At 41.9% G+C, this 23418-nt stretch overlaps 1 protein-coding gene across 1 annotated transcript; it reads right to left on the reverse strand.

Moving 5' to 3' along the window:
* Positions 1-15240: 15240 nt before the first annotated feature.
* Positions 15241-23418, reverse strand: LOC307209853 (vomeronasal type-2 receptor 26-like; the record flags this gene model as incomplete). The annotated part of the gene is made up of 6 exons (XM_079965217.1): positions 15241-16151; positions 16982-17108; positions 17746-17973; positions 19874-20680; positions 20982-21273; positions 23195-23418. 6 exons carry the CDS (start codon positions 23416-23418, stop codon positions 15241-15243), a joined length of 2589 nt encoding a protein of 862 aa, XP_079821343.1.

Below are 23418 nucleotides of genomic sequence, written 5' to 3' on the forward strand. Positions count from 1 at the left end.
GTCTTAATGTATTCAGTTTTAACCCTTTATGTTCAGCATAGTAGTAATAAAGCTCACATACTTGTCCAGATTCAGACAAAAATAATATAAATTGGAAATATTCATTTAGATGAAAGCACAGAAATAATGACACCAGAAATCTTCCTGCTGGGATGTATGGATATATAATTACGAAAAGACTATGCAACCTTGTTGTAATATATGATTGCTTCTGTGAGACTTTTATATGCACACAGATAGAAGGACACATCATTACCAACAATGGAAGAATGACTATTAAAACTAACAGACTTATCTGAGATGGTAAACTGACACGTTTAATCAAAGGAAAATTAATGTTAACAGTAACTTCTCATAGACTTTTTACGAGAAAAAAAGACATCTGGATTTGAGGATTGAAGATAATGTTTGTTTATAAAAATGGCCTTGTGGGGTATATAGTGAATTGGATGAAGTACCGGTAAATATTGTTTTGTATGACGAAGCGATGAAGAATCAGAAGTTTTCTTTCTGAATCTTATTCATCGATCTTTCTTTTTATACTTCTTTTCTTTAAAACATTTCTTTCTTTTTCCTTCTTTATTCCTCGTCCCTTTCTGTGTCTTTATTGTATCTATATAAAAGTCTTGGCTTGGTAAAGAAATGTGAATATATATCAGGTTTTGTATTTTCTTCTATAAACCTTAATAAAACTTACAGAAAATGAAAAAAAGCACAGAAATAATGTAACCATATGGACTTGGCAATCACTGAAATGTAAGAAAGTGTTCATGAATATAAAGGAGCGATTTATAAATGGAAAACTGTATTTGATTGGCATACAAAAACAATTAACCAACGGTACTGAATGAAACATGGTCATTCCTAAACTCAGATTACATCTTGCTGAAAGTTCCACAAGCTCTAATATTTAAAAGTTTAATAAATGCTCTTTCTTTTCACTATTTAACCAAAATATTAAGTGGGGCATCGGGAGGATGAGTCAAGGAAACGGCTTCTGGGGATTAAGGTGGGAAGTTTTGGAAGATGAATGCAGGATCCAGAGTGATCCAAATGAGAAGGAAGTTCAAATAAGAATAACAGGTAATGTGAAAAATGAGAATAGGAAGTCTGAAACTCACAAGGGAATAAACAGCAAGCAAAACATCAGGTAGATGCCTTCACTGCACTCCTTCTGGTGCCTTATGAAAACATTGATCCCAGTGAAGAGACAATTCCGATGGTTCTCTAATGCAATTGCCCATCCAGACATGCAGAATGTTGACATGTTGTTTTTCAGTGTTGTTTTCATCTGCCCTTGATCTTAATTAATTTCACCATTTTATTCTTTTGTTACCTACTTTAATTTTATTACAATCAAGTGGTATATGAATCCAGTGAAATAAATAAAATATCCCAGAATAAAACATATTTGGTAGATATGTATATATATTCTGGACTGTGGGATACTTCAATTATTCTTTCACAGTGATTCTTTCACACCTTCCCTGTACCTTCCAAAGTTGATGAACCGCATCTGCCCTATTTCCCTCTATAGCACTTGCAGTAACCGCCTTTTGACGGTCTTGTCAGCTCAATGCACCAGAGTCCCTAACTCAGAGTGGCTCATAGAATATGTCAAATTTGTGTACCCCAGTGGCCAGCATCTTAGTCAACCAAATCATAACTCTTCTTGAGAAAGATCTGTGTCTTTCAGAGAAATATGTAATTCCCTTTACAACCTCATTTTTATATTTCCAGATGCCAACAAGTTCCAAATTGTCCATCATTTAAAGAAAAAAACTTTCTTTAGTTTATCCTGGGATGTTTTAATATTTTTATGTGAAGTACTGTCCTGCACTGAAGAGTCCACTCCATTTCTGTCTTCCATGAGGCACCAATTTTCAGATGCAAAATCCGTCAACCTTTCCATAAGTCCCTTATACTGGTTTGTCTTCATTGGGAGCATATATGCCTAGAACCAAAAACTTCCATCTCAACATATCTACTTTGTTCATCAGAGAATATCCATTTGGGGCAGAATTGGGAATGTGTATATAAAGAACAACTCCATTTAGCCCCTTCAGTCCTGCAAAGATAAATTCCTCACCTAATCTATTTTAATCAAATATCTGATACCTTTTTTCCTAATGTGTGTTTCTTATAAACAAATTTGATCCAATTTCAGTGTTTTCCCCCCAATAACGAAATATCTCCTTTCTCTTTTGAGGAGCATTTGCATCATTTATATTCTATGCTAAGTATTGGTAATCCATAGGTGAGCAGATTATTTTGTGACGCCTGTACCTGCATCCCCCATTTGTGATTTGCTAGTGAAATCTGTTCATCCAGAAATGGAGGTGTAATTGAGGAGGTCAGGTATGGGAGAGAAGTTGGGGGAGATCCTTCTCAGCTTGAGATCTCAATTACCTCCTGTTCGTCAGAGCAGACAATATTGATTCTTGATGGTTCCATGTTCTGACTCGAGAAAGCAGGGCTGTGGAACCACTGGCCAAGGTGGTCCTCTCTATCTGGTCCTCTGTAGGTCACATACCCCTCCCTAGCCATGCCCCTTACTGGTCCTGCTTTGTGACATTCCTGTGTGTTTTTGCATGACTGATGTGCTGCCTTGAACTCTTATATTGCTCCTTGCTTGTCTGGATAGAGAATAGACAGGGGTGTGCATATGTATGTAGGAACTAGGCTGCAGCAGAAAAGGTCAAAGGGGGGAGTATTCATTGTGCTTTCCACTTTTGCCTCTAGCAATACCCACCATTGGCATATGCCACCCCCCCATAAGGTTGCCCAGAAGGGACTGTGGCCTGGTTTCATGAGCTCAAAGTAGCTACTCCATGTTGTGTGTGTCTGTGTGTTCACTTACATCCTAAAGGAATATCTTGGTCCTGGCACTTATGAAGGTACTTGGTTAGTTCAAGGCCAAGCTGACCTTTTCCCCACACTGACCCATGTCAAAACCAGGGAGCTACTTGTGTGAATTCTCATAAACATGTTTTCCTTCACCTCTGCACCTGCGCATCAAGCCACATAGAAAATCTATGGTGTTGCCAAGGTGACGTTTCCTCTCGTATAATTATGCTTACTCTAGCCAAAGCTCTAGGGATTGAGCCAAAGATTGCCTGTGAGAAAAACCAGCCCAATATCAGAATCAAAGGCAAGGTAAGATAATTCATGGTGTGTAAAATAGCCCCTATGCTGCTGAGAATCTGTCTTGTCCATTTCCCAGTGCCACAAATGATCATGTTTGAGCACCTGAGGTCTAGACTTTGAGTTTTGATATTTCTTTTCAGATGCGTTGGGATGCGAAGTTTTCTTTGTTTCTGAATTTTGTCCCATGATATCCTAAGTAGTTTTGCTAGTAAGAAAAATAAAGTACATGCTCTGTATCACAAACAAAAAGCAAGCAGTGCTCCTCACTGAAAGTCTCACCCCTTGTTAGGATTGTGCTTGTCTTTAGGAATCCTCAAATGGGCTATTTTAGGGTGTCAACACAAACATTTTGGGGGGATCCATGAAGAAGGGGAGCTGGGTCATTCGAATTGTCATATCACCCACATCCACAGAGGGAAGCACCACATCTAAGGAATGTCCACAGCGATGACACAGGCCAGATTTATTCAGGGAAAGCCCCATGGAGTCCTTGCTTTCCACAAAGTCTGAGCAGTCCCTTGTAAGATCGTGTCGGCATGCATGTTAAAATTCCCTTGGACCTCCAGATGAGGTGTTTCCAGGAGAACATCTGGCAGAACCTGAAGCAGCTGAAGTAGGGAGTTCTTGGTGCAGCAGGGAGGCTGGTACACCAACAGGAATCCTGCACTGCCCCTTTTGCCAGAGTTCCAGAACATGCACTCAGAAAACTGTGTCCTCCTAATAGGTCGCTTCGTGAAAACTAAAGACTTCCTAAAAAATCACTGCAACCCCACTCCCCGCCAACATGACCTGAGTTGCTGTGCGTAAGAGAAACCTGGCATACAAGCAGTGGTAAGAACAGGCCAAGCTGCTGTGTCCAACCAAATCTGGGTTACTCATGCCAGGTCAATTCCCCCATCCATGATCAAGTCATAGATGGCACTGTTTTTATTGGTCATTGACATGGCAGTTAAAAGTTAATTTATTAATTTAAGTTACCACTAGTTGTGTTCTAAGACCGATTCACTGAAGCCCTAAGCAGCAGGAACACAGAACATAAAGCAGTTACACCTTCAGGATTGGACCATGGCACAGATGTCCAGGGAGCCCTGTTCGGGTTGCCATTGTCGGGATCTCTGCTCGGCCAAGCTGATAAATCTCATCTTCCGGAATCGCCCTCCCAACGAATAATTAACGACCTGAGCCTTTCATGAGGCTCCAAGGCACATTCCCCCCTTCAGCAGAGTTTCCAGCACAGGAAAGAGACAAGAGGTTTGGACTACATTGCAAAGACTTTTATTTCTAGGCTACACAGACAGCAAAGAAATATACATCCTCTCTCTATGAAAGCAGAGAGCAACTCAAACAAAGGAACAAAGAAAACATGACACCAGTAAACATCACATCCGTCTCCTGCCTCCGTGAGACTTCCAACAGCCTGGAAGGTCTCTGGAATGTAAACAGAGTCCTGTGACTCCAAGCAGCTGCTCAGTGGCAAAGAGAAACTAGCAGCCATATGTCCTCTTTTTCCAGAGCATGTCCACTTCTTAAAAATGAGAGCTGTCATAGCGATAAAAGTAGAAGTTGGCAAATGTGTCCTCTATTTTGCTCTTCTAAATATGGCAGAGGGGGGAACTAGATCTAAGGAAAACTTTGAAAAATATTGGGTTTGACTCATTCTCTAGCTAAAAGAGCCCCAGTGGAGTTTAAGACTGAAATATCTGCAGCTTTTGCAAAGTGTGGGAAACATAGGTTGTTGGACTTTTAAACACCCTGGCATTAAGCACCAACAATGTGCTCCCCATGCCTCTACCCCTCTGGCAGTGAATAGACCACAAACTGAAGTAAGAGCACCAGCAGCGGACTTCCCTTGTTGGGTCGTGGTGGCAGTGCTGCAGAGCCACACAAGCGACTCAACAACTTTGGATGATCTCTTTGGATTTTTAAAAAAAGGTATCGTCTTATAACTGAAGGATTGTCTCCATCCCCTTCATTCAGCCTGGACACTGAGGTTCAGCTGCAAGGCTCTTCTGGAGGTTCCATCACTGCAAGAAGTGAGGTTAAAGTGAACCAGGCAGAGGGCCTATTCGGTACAGCCCGCCCTCTAATTTATTACAGTCATACCTTGGTTTACAGACACTTCGGGTTGTGCGATTTCAGGTTGCGCACATCGCTGAACCCGGAAGTACCGGAAGAAGAAGAGTTTGGATTTGATATCCCGCCTTTCACTCCCTTTAAGGAGTATCAAAGCGGCTAACATTCTCCTTTCCCTTCCTCCCCCACAACAAACACTCTGTGAGGTGAGTGGGGCTGAGAGACTTCAGAGAAGTGTGACTGGCCCAAGGTCACCCAGCAGCTGCATGTGGAGGAGCGGAGACGCGAACCCTGTTCCCCGGATTACGTGACTACCGCTCTTAACCACTACACCACACTGGCTCTCAACAGGTTACTTCTGGGTTCTGGCGCTTGTGCATGCGCAGAAACGCTAAATCGCTCTTTGCGCTTGGCCAGAAGCGCCAAATCGGAACCCACGCGTGCGCAGACGCGGCACTGTGGGTTGATAACACTGCGGGTTGAAATGTGTTTCCCACACAGATCAAGTTCGCAACTCGATCATCCACTATATTATTATTATTACATGGGGGCGTCTTATAAACGAGAAAAGATGGTACATTTAAAGAAAATAAAGCGACATAAACAATTGAGATGTAATTTGCAAAAAATTATTGATGATAGTCACACTGCTTTAATAATGTATTCATGTTTCAAAGGTGAAAGTCACTTCAGGTTTAGCTCAAGTGTTACTTTTCATCAGAAAATCCTCATGGAAGGAAAACCTGATGAATGCTTGAACTATGAAAAGAGCATTTGGTGGAACCCACACTGTGCATCCCACCAACGAATGATTATTGGGAAAGAAACAGGATAATATCACATCATGATAGAAGTACTTATATTACTTCAAGCATTGCTGCCCTTTTATATAACTCAGAAAGGTTAAAATAGTGTCCCTCTTTTATATTGCAATAAAGCTCAGAAGTTTCTCCTCCTTGGGTGGCCACATTGCATCTTGATTCATACAAGAATCTAAGCACTCAAAACCCACCAGGGAAGCATCTTCAGGCATCTCAAGCAACAGCAACGGATCATCACCAACTTTTAGCAAGTATACAAGCTTTAACATATATATATATAGAGAACCTTCTTCTGGCAAAAAAGAAAAGGATAAAGGCTATGTAACTGTATGTAAGTACCTATTGTAGAATAATAACAGGGACCCTGAAGCCCACTACATGTCCCAAGGTCCTGTATCAAACCTGAATTAAGTTCACACCAACTGTTTCTGATTAATATTCTGTTTTAAGCAAAACCCATCCCTTTATATAGCCTGGAGAATCTGCTGCCATCTTTAGGATTTTGTTGTCAAGTGCTCCTTTGTGTTCAGATCAGGTCTCAGTATAATGATGTAGCACTTGGGAAGGAAGATGCAGCCCAGGAGCCCAGCACTGGAGGCCAACATAGAGAAGACCTGCACGGCTACCATGTATTTCCCCTTGGTGCTCAGGTAGGTGGGCACAAAGGACACCCAAACACTGCAGAAGACCAGCATGCTGAAGGTGATCAGCTTGGCCTCATTGAAGGCCCCAGGCAGCTTCCTGGCTAAGAAAGCCACCACAAAGCAGATAGCAGCCAGGAAACTCATGTAGCCCAGGGCACCATAAAACATGGCCACAGACCCTTCATTGCATTGCAGGATAATCTCTGCAGGCTGAGAGTGCATGTCAGACTCTGGGAATGGGGGAGAGGTACTCAGCCAGGTGGTGCAGATGAGAACTTGGACACTGGAACAGGAAATGACAACAGCGTTGGCCAGACTTTTCCCCAGCCATCTCCTCACTCTGTTCCCTGGCTTGGTGGCCATGAAGGCCAGCACCACAGTGATGGTTTTAGCCAACAAAGAAGAGACGGCAACAGAGAAGATGATGCTGAAGACCATTTGTCGGAGAAGACAGGTCTCTTTCTTCGGCCGGCCAATGAATAGTAAGGAGGATGAAAAAGAGAGCAGGAGGGAGACAAGGAGGATGTAGGAGAGGTCCCGGTTATTGGCTTTGACTATGGACGTTTCTTTGTATTTAAGGAAGATTCCTAAAACAATGCTTGTCATTAATAGCAGCAAGATAGCGATGGAAGCTTGAACGCTCCCCAAAGTTTCTTCATAGGTCAGGAAGGCGATAATTTTGGGAAGGCATTGAACTTGACCCTTGTCTGGATGCTGATCTTCGGGACATTTGGTACAATGTTTTGCATCTAAGGAGGAAAAAGGAGTGCTCTAGCATCATTTAAATCCACAACCATCTATGTTTTATTACATTTTAGGGGGAACAATGTCCATATATGGGAGTGTCAGGTAAAAAGAATGTCTAAAAAGGGAGTGGACAAAATTGGTTTGTTCAATTGCTTATTTAATATTTGTGCTTATCCTGTTGGCTTCTTCCATGATGATAGAGGCGGTTTTGAAAAGTTTCTCATTTTAATCACCAAAACAACCTTGTGATACAGGTAAAGCTGAGAGGCAGTGACCTCCCACAGAGGTGCTTCTTGTACAGCTTTTGCTGAATTTATACTGTCCTGTTCTATGTGAAATGGTTTTACCTTAAATAAATAATATATCTGATTACTGAGGATGCCCTCACAATGATCGTTGATTTGTAGTCCACAAATTGCTTCCTTTTCATTCTTTGTGTCAACCCACTTCCTAGAATTAACGTAGGTGAATAAAAATAGAGAAGCCAAAAAAGGAGGCACAATCAAAAATGTCTTTTGACTCTTCAAAGAAAGTGTTCCTAAGTGAATGTTTACACAATTTATATTCTCAAAAGGGCTCCCGTTTATATTCACCCACCTTCCTGAGCAGAGATGGTCCCATCTGCACATGGGGCACAAGCATAGCAGCAAACGGGCTTTCCTTCTTCAACCACTTTGGCGTATCCAGGTTGACAGCTTTTGGTACACCTGGAGCTAGGTACAGTCTAAACATAGAGAACATGCATCAAACAGAAAGTCTCAGGACTATTTGTGTCTATGTCATTCATTTATGGAATTTGGAAAGGACCTAACAAGGGTCCCTATTCCCACTGACCCCAGGCACTTTCCCAGGGAAGCATTTTGATGCAGGACAATGTGGCAGGGAAAACTCTTTGGTGTGTTTCCTTTTTTGTTCGGACAATTATATTGGACTGTTCTATGCAAAAGTATACATTAAAAAAGCAATTTTAAAACCCTACAATGACAGTGATAACAAAACAGCAGCAATAAAACATACTTATGAAGTTAAAATCAAAGGACCCCTAGATAGTTAAGTCCAGTGAAATTTGACTATGGGATGTGGCGCTCATCTCCACTTTCAGGCCAAGGGAGCCGGCATTCGTCCTCAGGCAGCTTTCTGGGTCATGTGGCAGCATGACTAAACCACTTCTGGAGCAATAGGACACTGTGATGAGTGCCAGAGTGCACAGAAACACCATTTACATTTCCGCTGCAACGGTACTTATTTATCTACTTCCACTGGTATGCTTTTGAACTGCTAGGCTGGCAGCAGCTGAGACAGAGCAATGGGAGCAGCAGTTAAACATACCGCCACCCGAAGACTCCAACTTCAAAAACTGCCTCCTAAATTATGGTTACTTTATTATTCTCTTTCCAAAGCTAGCACCATGCTTGTTAACTGTCCAAGCACTCAGGTCAGGAGATGCCATCAATATCCAGGGAGCAATTGTTCTCCTTTCCACTGTTTACTTCCTGAAGTTTGGACGTGATTCTCATTCACCCCCTGGGCTGACTTTTGAAAACCTAGCATTACACTGATTAGGGCTTATCCATACTTCCTTTTGGGCCATCTTTCTAGTCACAGGTCCATACTTTAAAGCTCAGTGTCAAAGCAGTCCTTCCTTCCTTCCTTCCTTCCTTCCTTCCTTCCTTCCTTCCTTCCTGTGTGTCTCAGTGCTTCCCCTAAGAAAACCCATATTTTAGCAGTGAATCAAAGCAAATGGCAATTCAGGTTTCCACAGGAAAGTGCTGGGAGAAAAAAACACCATAAAACAGATCAGGACCTGTAAGTCACATTGTGGCACAAATGGAAGTGTCAGTAAGCCCTTACTCCCCAGCAGGTGTGCAAAGGGCTGTAGTCAAAGTGCCCTTGGAATTATTCATTAAGTGATTAGACCATTACAAATGTAATGCGGGATAAAGTAGAATGCCATACCTTCTCAAACCACTTGGGCCACACAATGGCTTGTGAGTTGATTGTGAACTTGGTGTCAGTGGATCCGTCTCTCCTTACACTCCCAACCAGCACTCTTACACGAGACTTATTGGGAAACATCACCCAGTTCTCAATGTCATAGTAGAATGGAATCTCCGCATTCTCATCCAATCTGAGGCTGCCCATGGAAGTATTCAAAAACTGGAGTCCTCCTAAGAAAGGGTGGAGCTGGAAGAGCAGTTAAAAAACACCATCATTTATGTAATAGAAAAGTTGAATATCAGACCTCTACACTTTGAGCTCTAATCTCCTAGGAATTGGGGTGTGTGCATATTTCATCTGGACTCGTGAGCCTTTTGCAGCCATTCCTTTTTCTTTATTAGAACATTTGTAGGCAACTCATTGTATAAATTAATAAGGTTTCCCGGGAATAAGATAAATACAAAAGACAATAAAAATACTTCTTAAAAAATAAAAATAGCACAAATACCAAACTTTTGAACATAGATGGTCCTACAAATCAGTGCACAGCATAGATGCCAACTCCATGGGGCCCTGGGTGCCCAAGCACCGACAAAATTCCCCATGAAGGGGTCAGGCATTCACAAATTTTGGTGCCAGAGCCATGCATGCTGCATGACACCTACAGGCCCAGGCATAGGGGCCATATTGGCACTCCTAGTGCACAGTTAGACCCTTACCTTATGAACAGAACACTATTTCCACAGCTGCTGACTGTATCACCAGGGAAGGTTATTTGTCAATAGGGGCTGCTCAGGTCTCCTCACAGCCAAGAGCGTAGGAGTGGGATGTGTGGCTGTTCAGAGTAGTCCCCCTGCCTGGTAAAATTATCTGAAAGTAGGGGGAATTTGCACATACATACTATCATGAGATTGAAACTTTTGTTGCTCAGTATTCTAGGTAATGTGGAAGCCTGCAAATTGAAGACTTCTCCTTTCCGTTCATAGTGTAGCCGCTTTCAGTAGAACTTGCACAGTGCCACAAAGGAGGACATCGTCTCCCATTATCATTGGGTTGTGCTAATTTATTGGCATAGAGGTAAATTTTTTAACAGTTAATATAATTTAAATATAAATCCTTTTAACAAATTCTGTTTCTTTCAACAGCTTTTCCAACAAGCTGAGAAGCTCTTTGCTTTTCTTGTTCTTTCTGTAGTTTTACAGTGTGTTTCATACTATCCAAGTTGTTAAACCGCCCTGCACTCTTTTGACAAAGGCCAATTTTATCATGTAAAAGTTTAGATATTAATATAGAATTAAAAATTCCTTCTGTTTTACAGTTGATGGGCAATTTCAAGTCCCAGCAGAGACACAGTGGAAGATGAGGAGGAACCAACTTCTGCTATGATGGCTGCATCTCTCTCAGGGCGCCAGAGAGGAAGAACTAGATGGTGGGGGACTGTTCTGACATATCCACAATAGGCAGAAAGGTCTGCTTCTGCCACAAGACTCACTAATGAGATTTTCCGCCAAAAGGAGCAAAAAGAAATAAAAATCTCAGTCCTAAATCTGAATCCAGTGGTGGGAAAATTTGCAACAAGGAAAAGGAAATACCTGCCATGGCTGTAGCCTTTGACGTTCCAGCCTGTCTCCTTCACTCGCCATCAGCATGACCTTTGATCTGGATGAATATGCAGCATTCAAAGCCTGAGCCACAGCTTGGACACTGAAATAAGTGATATAGCTGTCTTGAGACAGGGCTCTCTCCAGCTCCTCTTCAGGCACCATCTCCAGTTTCTCATTCTCTGTGCATCTTGTCCGACGTTTCACAGCCAATGTGTGCTTTCTATATAAACAATGAAATGCTTTATCCCAAAACTGTCCAAGAATTTTGGAAACTGGCACATAGGATTGGTATTTGTTCCTTAGTTGGGGCTTCATTATGAAGGACAAAGATCCATGGATGTACCGGAAGAGATCAGGAGCACTATGAAAATCAAAATTAATGTCTAGAAGACCTATTGAGATCCAGACTTTCCCCCCGATTTGTTTCTCAAGAAATTGTTGTATTATCATGAGTTCAGTCCATGCCCCTTGACTGCTTTTATAGTAAACAAATATTTTGACTTGGTCCCATATTGTAAATGGTTCACTTGGGATGAGATATGGATCTAGGTTATGTTCTGGTATTCTTTTTAATAAGGCAATGCAAATTCCATTGCTGATCATCAGAGGTGTCAAGGCACTTAAGAACCTTTCTCCATTATCATTGTCTGAAACCAAGAGGCCAGTCCACGTCCATCCAAAATTCAGGAGCAACTTGACAATCCCCCAATACTGAGTTTCCCCCTTGGGGACGATTTGGTAGACAAAGGGGGCTTCGGTTTTCTCATCCAGTGTCTGAGTCATAACGCCATAACTGATCTAGTGAGGAAAGGAAGAGATTAGTGATTTGTTTGATTTTCAGGAAAAGGAATAGATACTGTATTTATTGTCTGTTATTACTTATTATCTGTTATTGTCTGAAAAAAATGTGCTTGCTGCGGTTGATTGCAGTTTTAGTCTGAAATATTTGGAGAGTGCCAGATTGGTGGATGGTGGAAGAAAGATCTACTATCACTAAGGATTTTCTCACTTTTTCATTTCCCATATTGACTCTCCTGGGAAGAAAGTGGAATTTATTTCTTGTCCCTATCCTTCATACCTGTGGGATTTTGTAGATGCCAGACATGGCTGAAATCTCTTTCGAGATGGCAGAATTGCCCCCTTCAAGAACAGACAGCAGGTTATTCCATTCTCCACAGTTATAGTTTGGAATATTGCTTTGCCCTCCTGCAAGCAGGTCTAGCATGGCATCGGAAGTCATCCTTGCATCTAAAAAGTTCTCAAAGAGGTTGTAGCCCAAGGAGATGTTGGGTAAGAACCTGGAATTCTGGTTGATCTCCTGAACGGGGAACAAGAAGGACAAGATGTGCCAGTAGAACCTAGGCGTAAAACTGCAATTAAACATCAAATAAAAAAGGTCAGAAACCTATTCACCATGTAAAGAAAACAAATCTTCTTTCTAATTGATATCAATCTCAAAGTAGCTCATCCCCAAACAATGATATGTATGTTTGAAGTTTGGGCTGAGACAAGGAATATATTTTTATTATTATTTATGTAATAAATTTATATACCGCTCTTCATCTGAGGATCACCTAGTTACAAGGTGTAAATCTATTTACCACTTAAAAATAAAAACTAGGAGATTGCAAATTCCATTGCAAAGAAAGAAAGAAAACACACATCTTTCAAAGTGGAAAATTGCCTTTATTATTATGAATTAAGTAGAAACTGTTGGAGTGGTGTTGGAGAAGCATGACATCCAGCGGCATCTAATTACTTACCATCCAAGCCTTTTTGAGGGAATCTGGGAAAAAAAGAATGGGTCTTCTAGAGTCAACACACTTGGAGATATGATCCCACCAATTATGAAGTCTCCGGGCCGGTAGTAATTCTGTGTTTCACTTTCTTCCCAGATCAGATTCAAGGGACATTCTTTTCCTTGATTTTTGCAGTCTCCATGTGTCATTAGCAGGAAAAGCAGGAGGGAAATCATTTTGCCTATGCCTCCTACTATTCTCTTGTGGCTGCTCCTCTCTCCTCCCCAGCCAGGTAATCAGAAGTCAAAAACACTTGCAAGAGGAATGTTGCAGTGACTTTCCCAGTATGGGCAACATTCAGGTATCCCTCAGCTGTTCATTCAGACTGTCTCTGACAAAACAGCTATTCTCTGCATCAGCCTTTCTCCCCAGGCACAGAGCTAGATATAACTTCCTGCTGTCCTTGATTGTGCTGTCTTGCCAACCTCCAGAAATATATCTTGATCTTGGCAGGAATAAACAGCTATGATTTTGATAATTATAAGGAGAATAAATTTGACACTGCAACAAACTTTAGTCATTGCAAAGTTTGGGTGGCAGGTGCAGAGCTGGAGGAAAAACATGTTTATAAGAAATCACAGGTGAATTGCCAAAGTTTGATGTGTGTGTGTGCAAGTTTGGCCTCAACAGCATTAGGAAAGCTCTGCAGCCAGATGAGACCAAGTCCCATCTAGTCCAGCATCCCATATATTACAGTGTCTGATCATACACCTTTGGGAAGCTCACAAGCAGGGCATGGGGGTAAGAGCCCTTTGGTGGTCTTGTTCCGCAACAAACGCTATTCAGAGACAGTGCCAGATTTACGTATAAGCTAAACAAGCTATAGCTTACGGCCCCACTCTCTTGGGGCCCCCAAAAAAGGTTAAAGGGAAAAAACCTGCATGTACATTTCCAAAATATAGAATAAAAAACAAGGCATAGGGCACTGCAGGAAAATACATCTTTCTTCTGAAGTTCAGAGATGTCTTCTTGGCTCAGCATCAAATTGTGCAGGTTCCTAGAAACAGATTCCCAGCACACAGCTATTAACTGATCTTTAGAAAAAAGAAATAAAAGAAACTGCAAAAAGAAAGTGAAGAAGAAATACAATGAATGCTGGCATGTATAAAAGGTGGAATAGATTGGTTTAAAGTGTATCAATGGGACAAAAACATTACAAATGCCCATATAAATCAATGGGTAACACCAGCCACCCAGACACTTCATTCAGGCTCCAGCAATAAACACAGACCCTTCAACCAAGACTGGAGCTTAGTGGAGCTTGGGAGATGCCAAATTATCACTCCAACTAAGAAGGAGGAAGTCTTAGGGGGAGCCCCTGCAACACCACCTTCCCTGCCTAAGGAAAAACTTGGTTGCTCTATTCCTGGAAAAACTTGGTTGCTCTATTCAATAAGCGATCTGTCTGGATTGAGAGGCAGACCAAGGTAGAATCACTTTCAGCTACAATACTGAATGTCATTAACTGCATAAGCTACTGACCTTCCTTGGGCTCTAGGGATGCTAAAAGAACTGTGTTGTACATAGTTGTTCTACTATGTGCCAGTACAATATACTACCCCTGACCTTAGTTAACTGTCTGAGATATTTTCTTCTACAAGCAATGTTGTGGCTTCAATTACGCAATCCACTGGCAAGCTGACTGCACACTGCACACACCCCAACGTTACAAAAACATTTTCATCATTCATTATTTATGGGAAAGGAAGAGTAAAAACGTTTTGAAAAATACATTGAATTTTGCATAGCTCGCTGTTGTCATCTGTTGTCACATTTGTAAAATGCACTTTACAACACGTTTGAAATGTTTTACTTGCAGCTATTTAGCTGAGTCCTTAGAGAATCACATGACATATTTATTTTTTGTTGTTAGGTGCTCCTTTGTATTCAGATCAGGCCTCAGTACAATAATGTGGCACAGATTGGCATAATACGCTACAAGAATTTACTGAAATGGCGCAGTTGACAAATAGCCTGAGAGGCAACTCAAAACAAAAATTTATGCAAAAGTGGGATAAATATAAGATATATCTTCAAAAATACAGTAAGGGGTCACTATCTATGCTAGCATTCAATTGACGTTGGAGAGAGACTGAGTTGAGAAATAAGACCAAGGGTACATATTGATACAGGAATGTATTAGATAAAATGCAAAGAAATATACAATAATAAGAGTACATTCATTTGTAAAAAAAGAAAAAGAAAAAAGGAATATACAACAGGATAGACAGGAAGTCCAATGTATGGGTACATATATGATTTTGGAATAGGTTTTTGTCCTTGTTTTTGCTTCTTCTTTTAGTATATAAACTTTGTATACATGTTGAAAATTATAGTACAATAAGCCTTGCGATGTAATATGATTATGTTTACCGATGAAACATAAGAACTTTAATAAATAAATAAAATTCAAAAATAAATAAATAAATTGTTTTATTTGCAGCTGTGTAGCTGAGCCCTTAGAGAATCATAGGGCATCTTTAATTTGAGTTGTTAGGTGCTCCTTTGTATTCAGGTCAGGCCTCAGCACAATAATGTAGCACTTAGGGAGGAAGATACAACCGAGAAGCCCAGCACAGGATGCTAAAATAGAGAAGACCTGCACGGCTACCATGTATTTCCCCCTGGTGCTCAGGTAGGTGGGCACAAAGGACACCCAAACACTGCAGAAAACCAGCATGCTGAAGGTGATCAGCTTGGCCTCATTGAAGGCCCCAGGCAGCTTCCTGGCTAAAAAAGCCACCATAAAACAGATGGCAGCCAGGATGCCCATGTAGCCCAGGGCACTGTAAAACATAGCAACAGACCCTTCATTACATTGCACAATGATCTGCCCAGCCTGGGAGTGCATGTCAGACTCTGGGAATGGAGAAGAGATCCCTAGCCAGATGGTGCAGATAACCACTTGGACACTGGAACAGGAAATGACAATGGAGTTCATCAGACTTTTCCCCAGCCATCTCCTCACTCTGTTTCCTGGCTTAGTAGCAAGAAAGGCCAGCACCACAGCGATGGTTTTTGCCAACACAGAAGAAACTGCAGTGGAGAAGATGATGCTGAGAGCTGTTTGCCGGAGAAGGCAAGTCACTCTCTTTGGCTCCCCAATGAACAGGAAGGAAGACAAAAAGGAAAGCAGGAGAGAAATGAGGAGGATGTAAGAGAGGTCCCTGTTGTTGGCTTTGACGATGGGTGTTTCCTTGTATTTAATGAAGATTCCCAAGGCAAAGCCTGTTGTTAAAGACAGGAATAGGGAAAGGAAAGCTAAAATGATTCCCAAGTAGTCTTCATAAGCCAGGAAGGTGATAATCTTGTGGATACATTGATCTCGGTCTTTATTTGGATGTTGATCTTCTGGACATTTGATGCAATGATCTGCATCTAAGGAGGAGGAGAAAAGAGGTCCAAACATCATTCATATGAATAACCATCTGTGTTCTACAATACGAGGAAGAATAATGCTGATGCAAGGGTGATCAGGGAAGGAGGCATTGTAGGGAGGGAGAGGCAAAAGTTTGTTTATTTCCTTTTTCAATGTTTACCATAGCACCCTGACTTTCCTTCAAGGAGAGAGAGGGTTTCCTTGCTTTTTCTCACCCAAACAACCTTGGGATATAGGTATAGCTGAGAAACTCTCACCTCCACGGACATGGGCCTGGTGTCTACATTGTACAGCTTTCACCAAATACCAACGACATGCCTCTTTACCTTGAGCTTTTACAGTTCATATTTTGTCTTCTGGGGCCCATATCATTTGGGTGTGTGTTTTTTTCTTTTATTCTTCTGGTCTATTTGCAATTATTTACTTTTATATATTTATCCAACATCTCCAGCAACATTTCAGTTAGCTGGATTGGAGAAATGTTGTTAGAAGGATAATTGTTCACTATTAAGTTGGTACATATGCCTTTAAATAGGTAGCAGAAACATTTTTGTATTTCTTCCATGTAATAATTTTAATATGATTTATTTTATTTTGTATTGTGCTTTCGCTAAGTGAACATTTACTATTTTTTAATATATATATATATTTTAAAAAAACAACTCATTTTCTTTTTGGTGTGGTTTTGGTTCTTTACTTACTGAGCGCACCGTTTAATATCCCTAAATAAATGCATTGTCGGCAGTGCACCCAAAGTTCTCCACTTTGCTCTCCACTTTTTGGCCAGAGATTCCTATTCCTATTCTCCTTCTAACTTGGAGTCACCCACCTTCACAAGTAGAGATTGTCCCTTCTGCACATGGAGCACAAGAATAGCAGCAAATCGGCTTTCCTTCTTGAACCACTTTGGTGTATCCAGGTAGACAGATTTTGGTACACCTGGAGAAAGGCACGGTCTAGCCATAAAGAGAAAAAGGAACATCAAGGAGAAATTGTTAGGAGTTTTTGTGTCTATAGAGGTTATTCATAGAGTTTGGAAACAAACCAACTGGATCTCTGGTTCCACTGGCTCCGAACCCTCTTCTGGGTATACGCTGAAGTGTGCATGCACACGAAAGCATATACCATATTTTTGCTCTATGAGACTCACTTTTTCCATCCTAAAAAGTAAGGGGAAATGTGTGTGCGTCTTATGGAGTGAATGCAGGCTGCGCAGCTATCCCAGAAGCCAGAACAGCAAGAGGGATTGCTGCTTTCACTGCACAGCGATCCTTCTTGCTGTTCTGGCTTCTGAGATTCAGAATATTTTTGTTCTTGTTTTCCTCCTCCAAAAACTAGGTGTGTCTTGTGGACTGGTGTGTCTTATAGAGCAAAAAATACGATATTTCCTCCATGGATATAAAATACCATCCACACCACATACTCCTTTTATGCAGTGGAGCCCCCCTGAGCTGTCAGTTCCAACCCCTGCACCATATTCAATGAGATTTGCTCCCTGTTAAGCGTCCAAAGGATTGCAATTGAAGCCTCACATGAATTATTCAAAAATATTTACAGCTTAAGGAATGTTACATGGAATCAAGTGTCCCTTACCTGGTTAAACCGTTTTGGCCACACAATGGCTTCTGGGCTAATGGTGAAGTTCATGTCAGCGGATGCCTTTCTCTGTATACTCCCTATTTTCACTCTGACACGAGACTTATTGGGAAACATCACCCAGTTCTCAATATCAAACTCGGCTGGCAGCTTCCCATTTTCATCCAAATGCAGTCCATTGATTGAGCCATTTGAAAACTGGATTTCTCTTAAGAAAGGGTGAAGCTGCAGTGACAGGGAAACATCAGATAAACTGCCTGTATTCTGTACGGTGTTTTATACTATATTCAGTTCTTTTGTATCATTTTTAAAAACTGTTTTGTTTTGTTTTACTGTATTGTAAACTGGCCTGGCAGCTTTTGACAAATGGCAGTATATAAATGCTGAGATAAAAATGAAAAGAGAGCCCATCTCAACCAAGTGTAGAATCCTATGGCCAGGAGACCTTGTGCCTGTGCAGTCTGTTTTCTAGGTGCTACTAACTGTTGATGGGCATCTTCAAGACTCAGCAGGGACAGAGGAAGAGGTGAGAAGGGTCCAACTTCAGCTGAGAAGGCTGGATCTCTCTGTGGGCAGCAAGGAGGAACCACCAGAAAGTGTGGGGGTCTTCTGACAAAACTTTGACCTCAGCCAGAAGCCTCACAAAACTGGATTTGCTTCAGTAACGGACAGACATTTTGTCTCACTACTCAATTGGATTCCAGTTGGTTTTGGGGTTTTTAAAGTGTATACAAAATGTGGAGTTTGGGGGGGGGTGTCATACAGTTGGAATGCTGCATATAAGAGGCGGTCAATGTTAGGGACAATACGTACACAACTTGTTTAAGGGTAGAATTCACTGGGGTGTGTGGTGTGTTAGGAAAGGTAGTTTGTCCACCTTTGATCCTCAGCTCTCCCTCGTGGCTCCTAGAAGGTGCCAGCATGTGACAGCAGCCACACTCTGGGAAATGGCTTTGACTAAACCAGGTGAGGGTGGCTGATGGGTCTCAAGCTCTTGGTGAGTTAGGGACCTCCTCTGTATACAAAAAACCAGGCTCTGGAGGATTGAGCGGGTGAGACCAAGAGTGGCTCCTATGGTCAAGAAGGTGGTTACTGCATGTGCTATAGAGGGAAATGAAAGCTGGATGGGGGTTTTGCAAGCTGAGAAACTAGCCAGGGCCGTCTTAAGTATATCTGGCGCAAAGATCCCTCTGGCGCCCCACATCACTCTGTATCCCAGAGTTGCTGACCTTTTTACGGCGCTGCCAGTAGCTTTGTGGGGCTGGAGGAAGGGGGCAGCGGCTGGAGGGGGCTCCTCCGGCGGGGAAGAGATGGAGGTTTCGGGCGCGGCGCTGCTTCAGTGAGACAGGTGAGGGGAGCAAGCTGATTCCGGGAGGCCCAAACAACCTCCACCTCTTCCCTGACGCCCTGGTGCCCCGCACCACTTTCCTCTATGGGCAAGACACCCCTGAAGCCAGCCCTTCTAGGAGAAGGGAAGCTTGGATGCAGCCTTGCAGCCATACACATTTGTGAGAAAGGTTTCAGGAGTAAACCCTGAGGAACAACCCATAACTGCTGCCCTGTAAGGCATCTTCAGGAGAAGGAAAGGCTAAGGAGTAAACCCTACACAAATCTGGAGTCCCAAAGCAGGTTAGGGGGCATTTTGTGTTCCTCCTTCCGCCAACTCCTGCATCCACCCTAGTGCCCAACACATTGTTTTCCTTTCCTTTGGACCATAACAATGAGAGTGAGGGGGGTATTTTTGTGCTCAAGGCATCCCAGGACCTCCAAACACACTGTCCTGGCTTGAATAGTAGATGTCAACCAGTAACTCCTACTGATAAAGGGTGTAAGTAAGCAGAAACAATGCTTTCCATTCATTTGGCTTTTGTTTTCTATGTATGTTGAGATGGGGAACTTGTGCAGTTGGAATTTATTATTGTAGTTATTAGTAGTATTTCATTTCATTTATTTCATTTATTTCATTTCATTTCATTTCATTTCATTGTACCTTGCCCATAAGACTGGGTTGCCGCAACTTCCAATATACAAAAACAGAACAGAACATCACACATTTTGTAAAAAACAAAACAAAAACCTGGCTGGGACAATGAATTTCGGTGTGAAAAAATGGGGAAAGAATTACCTGCCATGGCTGCAGCCTTTGATGTTCCAACCTGTCTCTTCCACCTCCCATCACCATCCACTTTGATTTAGATGAATAGGCAGCATTTAAGGCATGTGCAACAACTTGGACATTGAAGTAAGTGTTGTAGCTATCTTGAGACTGGGCTGTCTCCATCTCTTCTTTGGGCAGAATCTCCAGTTTCTCCTCCTCTGTGCATCTGGTCTCGCCTTTTGCAGCCAACACATGCTTTGAATATGAACAATGAAATGCTGTGTTCCAAAATTGTTGGAGAGCAGATGAGTATGGACTATTGTAGCCACAGCTGGTCCTTCTTTGAGCCTTCAATACAAAGGACAAAGAACCATGGATGGACTGGAACAGAGCAGGAGGAGAAGACATATATGTATTGGTGTCCTGAAAAGCTGCCGCAATCCAGATTTTTGCCCCAATTTCTTTCCCAAATGTCCCTTGTAGTGTCATGATTGGAATCCATCCCATTCGATTTATTTCGTGGTAAACAATGACACTGACTTGTGTCCAGGTAATGAATGGTTCAATTAGACCAAGCATTTGATGACCATTCTTTTCTGGAAATCTTTTTGATAATGCAATGCAAATTCCTTTCTTGATCATTAAAGACCTCAAGGCACTTGTGAACCTTTCTCCATTGTCATTGTCTGGAGCAATGAGGCCAATCCATGTCCATCCAAAATGCAGGAGTAACTCAACAATCCCATGGTACTGAGTTTCTTCTTTGGGGACGATCCGGTAGACAAAAGGGAACTGAACTTCTTCAAGTGCCTGAGCAATAAATCCATAACTGATCTAGGGGGGAATAGAAGAGTTTGGTGTTTTACTTTGCTTTCAGAGGAAAAGACCAGATACTAACCTGGGATGATCAATATCTAACAAACTGTGTACTGGCTGAAGCTGAGAGTTTTATTCTGAAGCATTGGGAGTGTATGAGGTGGGAGGGGGGCTTGGTTTTATTAAATCAATCAATCAATCAATCAATCAAGCTTTGAAGAAAAACCCATGGAGCCATGGCTCAGGATTTTCTTGCTCCTGTTATATTGCTGAACTTCTCCACTATCCCTCCATTCCTGTGCCCCACCCCTGCAAATACCTGAGGGATTTTGTAGGAGCCTGACAAGACTGAAATCCCTTTTGAGATGTCAGAATTTGATCCTTCAAGAACAGCCAGGATTTTGCTCTGTTTTCCACAGTGATAGTTGGGAATATTGCCTTCCCTGCCTGCAACCAGGTCTAGCATGGCCTCAGATGTCCTCCGGGCATCAAAGTAGTTCTCATAGAGGTTGTAGCCCAGGGTGATGTTGGGTAAGAGCCTAGGATCCTGGTTGATCTCTTGAATGGTGAACAAGAAGGACAAGGCATACCAGTAGGAAACAGGGGTGAACCTGCAATTCAATAATAATAATTAATTGTCAAACTGCTGTTCAGCATTTAATAAAACTAAACACTATTTGAACCCCAAATAATGGTCTGTATGCTTGTGTGAGACATATCCTTGTTGCAAATGTGAAAACTCATTTGCCGCTTAAGAATAAAAATGGGCGAATTCACACTTCATTGCAGAATAGAAGCACACAGCCTTCAAATAACTAAACACAACACACACACACACAAACGATGCACACACACACACACACAAACGATGCCTTATGAGGAACGGCTAAGGGAGCTGGGCATGTTTAGCCTGGAGAAGAGGAGGTTAAGGGGTGATATGATAGCCATGTTCAAATATATAAAAGGATGTCACATAGAGGAGGGAGAAAGGTTGTTTTCTGCTGCTCCAGAGAAGCGGACACGGAGCAATGGCTCCAAACTACAAGAAAGAAGATTCCACCTAAACATTAGGAAGAACTTCCTGACAGTAAGAGCTGTTCGACAGTGGGATTTGCTGCCGAGGAGTGTGGTGGAGTCTCCTTCTTTGGAGGTCTTTAAGCAGAGGCTTGACAACCATATGTCAGGAGTGCTCTGATGGTGTTTCCTGCTTGGCAGTGGGTTGGACTCGATGGCCCTTGTGGTCTCTTCCAACTCTATGATTCTATGATTGCATACATTACTTTGTATCGGGGGATTGGGGGGGGGGGTTTCGTGTTATTCCAGTGGGGCGGGGGGGGGGGAGTTCTTTTAGATTTGATAATGTTTTAAGAACATGTATATAGTAGCTGTGTAACCAGAGGATTCCTGCAGCAGAACTTCAAAATCATTACTCTTTACCATTCCTGGCCATTTCTGGGTTGACAATGAAGAAAATTCCTTTCCCATACAGTTCTATTTACATGTTTTTTTTATTGCCTCAGGTGATAATTCCTGCTTTGCAGGGGGTTGGACCAGATGACTTTGGGGTCCCTTCTAACTCTACAATCCTATGTCTCTATGATTCTAAGAAGACAACAATTTACACTATATGCATAAAGTTAGAAGCTACTGGTGTATCATGATCCACACACTATAAACTAACTAAGTAAAGTAGATTAAAACTTGTCTCAGTCTGTATCAGAGTCTGCAGTCCATCAGGATGTTGTAGTCACACTGGAAGCTTGACTCAGTCTGAAGGCTGAAAGGCTAATGGATTCAGAAGACTATAAATTAGCCAACACACATACACACACACACACACACACACACAGGTGTTGGCATAATTGGTGTCAAAGTATAATGAGATTGAGAAGAGAGCAGTTTCCTCAGGGATAAAAAAATGAATTACAAGGCAACTCTCCTTCTGTGGGTCTCTGCTTTATAGCTGAAAGCAATGTTAGTCGTGTTAGTGTCATTTAAATATGGGTGTTAATTGCATTAATATACTTTGACACCAATTATGCCAACATCTTCCAGGAGTAAGCTCCAGAAGGTGGAAGGGGAAAAGAATGACAAAGAATCTAATTTTCACCCAAATATCAGGAGAAAATATTTGTAATGGTACCTTTTATTTTGCATAATTAATTCTGAGTTGCTCTGATTGGCAAAATTCGTATAGTTTGTTCAAGTTTGTTACAATACTATTAATATGGAGGTTGAATAGGGGTGATTCTAGCAGACAACCTTGTCTGACTCCTTTATTAGTCCTGATTTCCTTCGTCAGACCTCATTCTGTACTGATCCTTACCCTTATGAACGTATTACTGTGTAACTCTTGCACATGTTGCTTTTATATTCAACACTTTTCCTGAAGACAGAAGGGAAACTTCGCAGTATGATTTTTGGAAGGCCACAGCCTCTTCAGCCCTGAAATAGGGGCTATTTCCCTAGTAAATCGGAACCAATGGTGTGGAGACGCAGAAACATGAGATCTACCAGAAAATACTTACTTACCCCTCAAGTCTGGTTAGCGGGGTGTCGGAAAATACATATGGAAGTTGCCTATGATAATTTCTTGGGGATATGATTCCGCTGATGAGGAAGTCTCCAGGCCGGTAATAATTGTGTGCTTTATTTTCATCCTTGATCAGATTCAAGGGGCATTTTGTTTTTGGGTTCTCACAGACTCGAAAGGGCATCAGGAGAAGGAGCAGAAGCAGAAGCAGCAGGGCTCTCAT

The sequence above is a fragment of the Podarcis cretensis genome (genome assembly GCF_951804945.1).
Source record: "Podarcis cretensis genome assembly, chromosome: 2".
Lineage (NCBI taxonomy): Eukaryota > Metazoa > Chordata > Lepidosauria > Squamata > Lacertidae > Podarcis > Podarcis cretensis.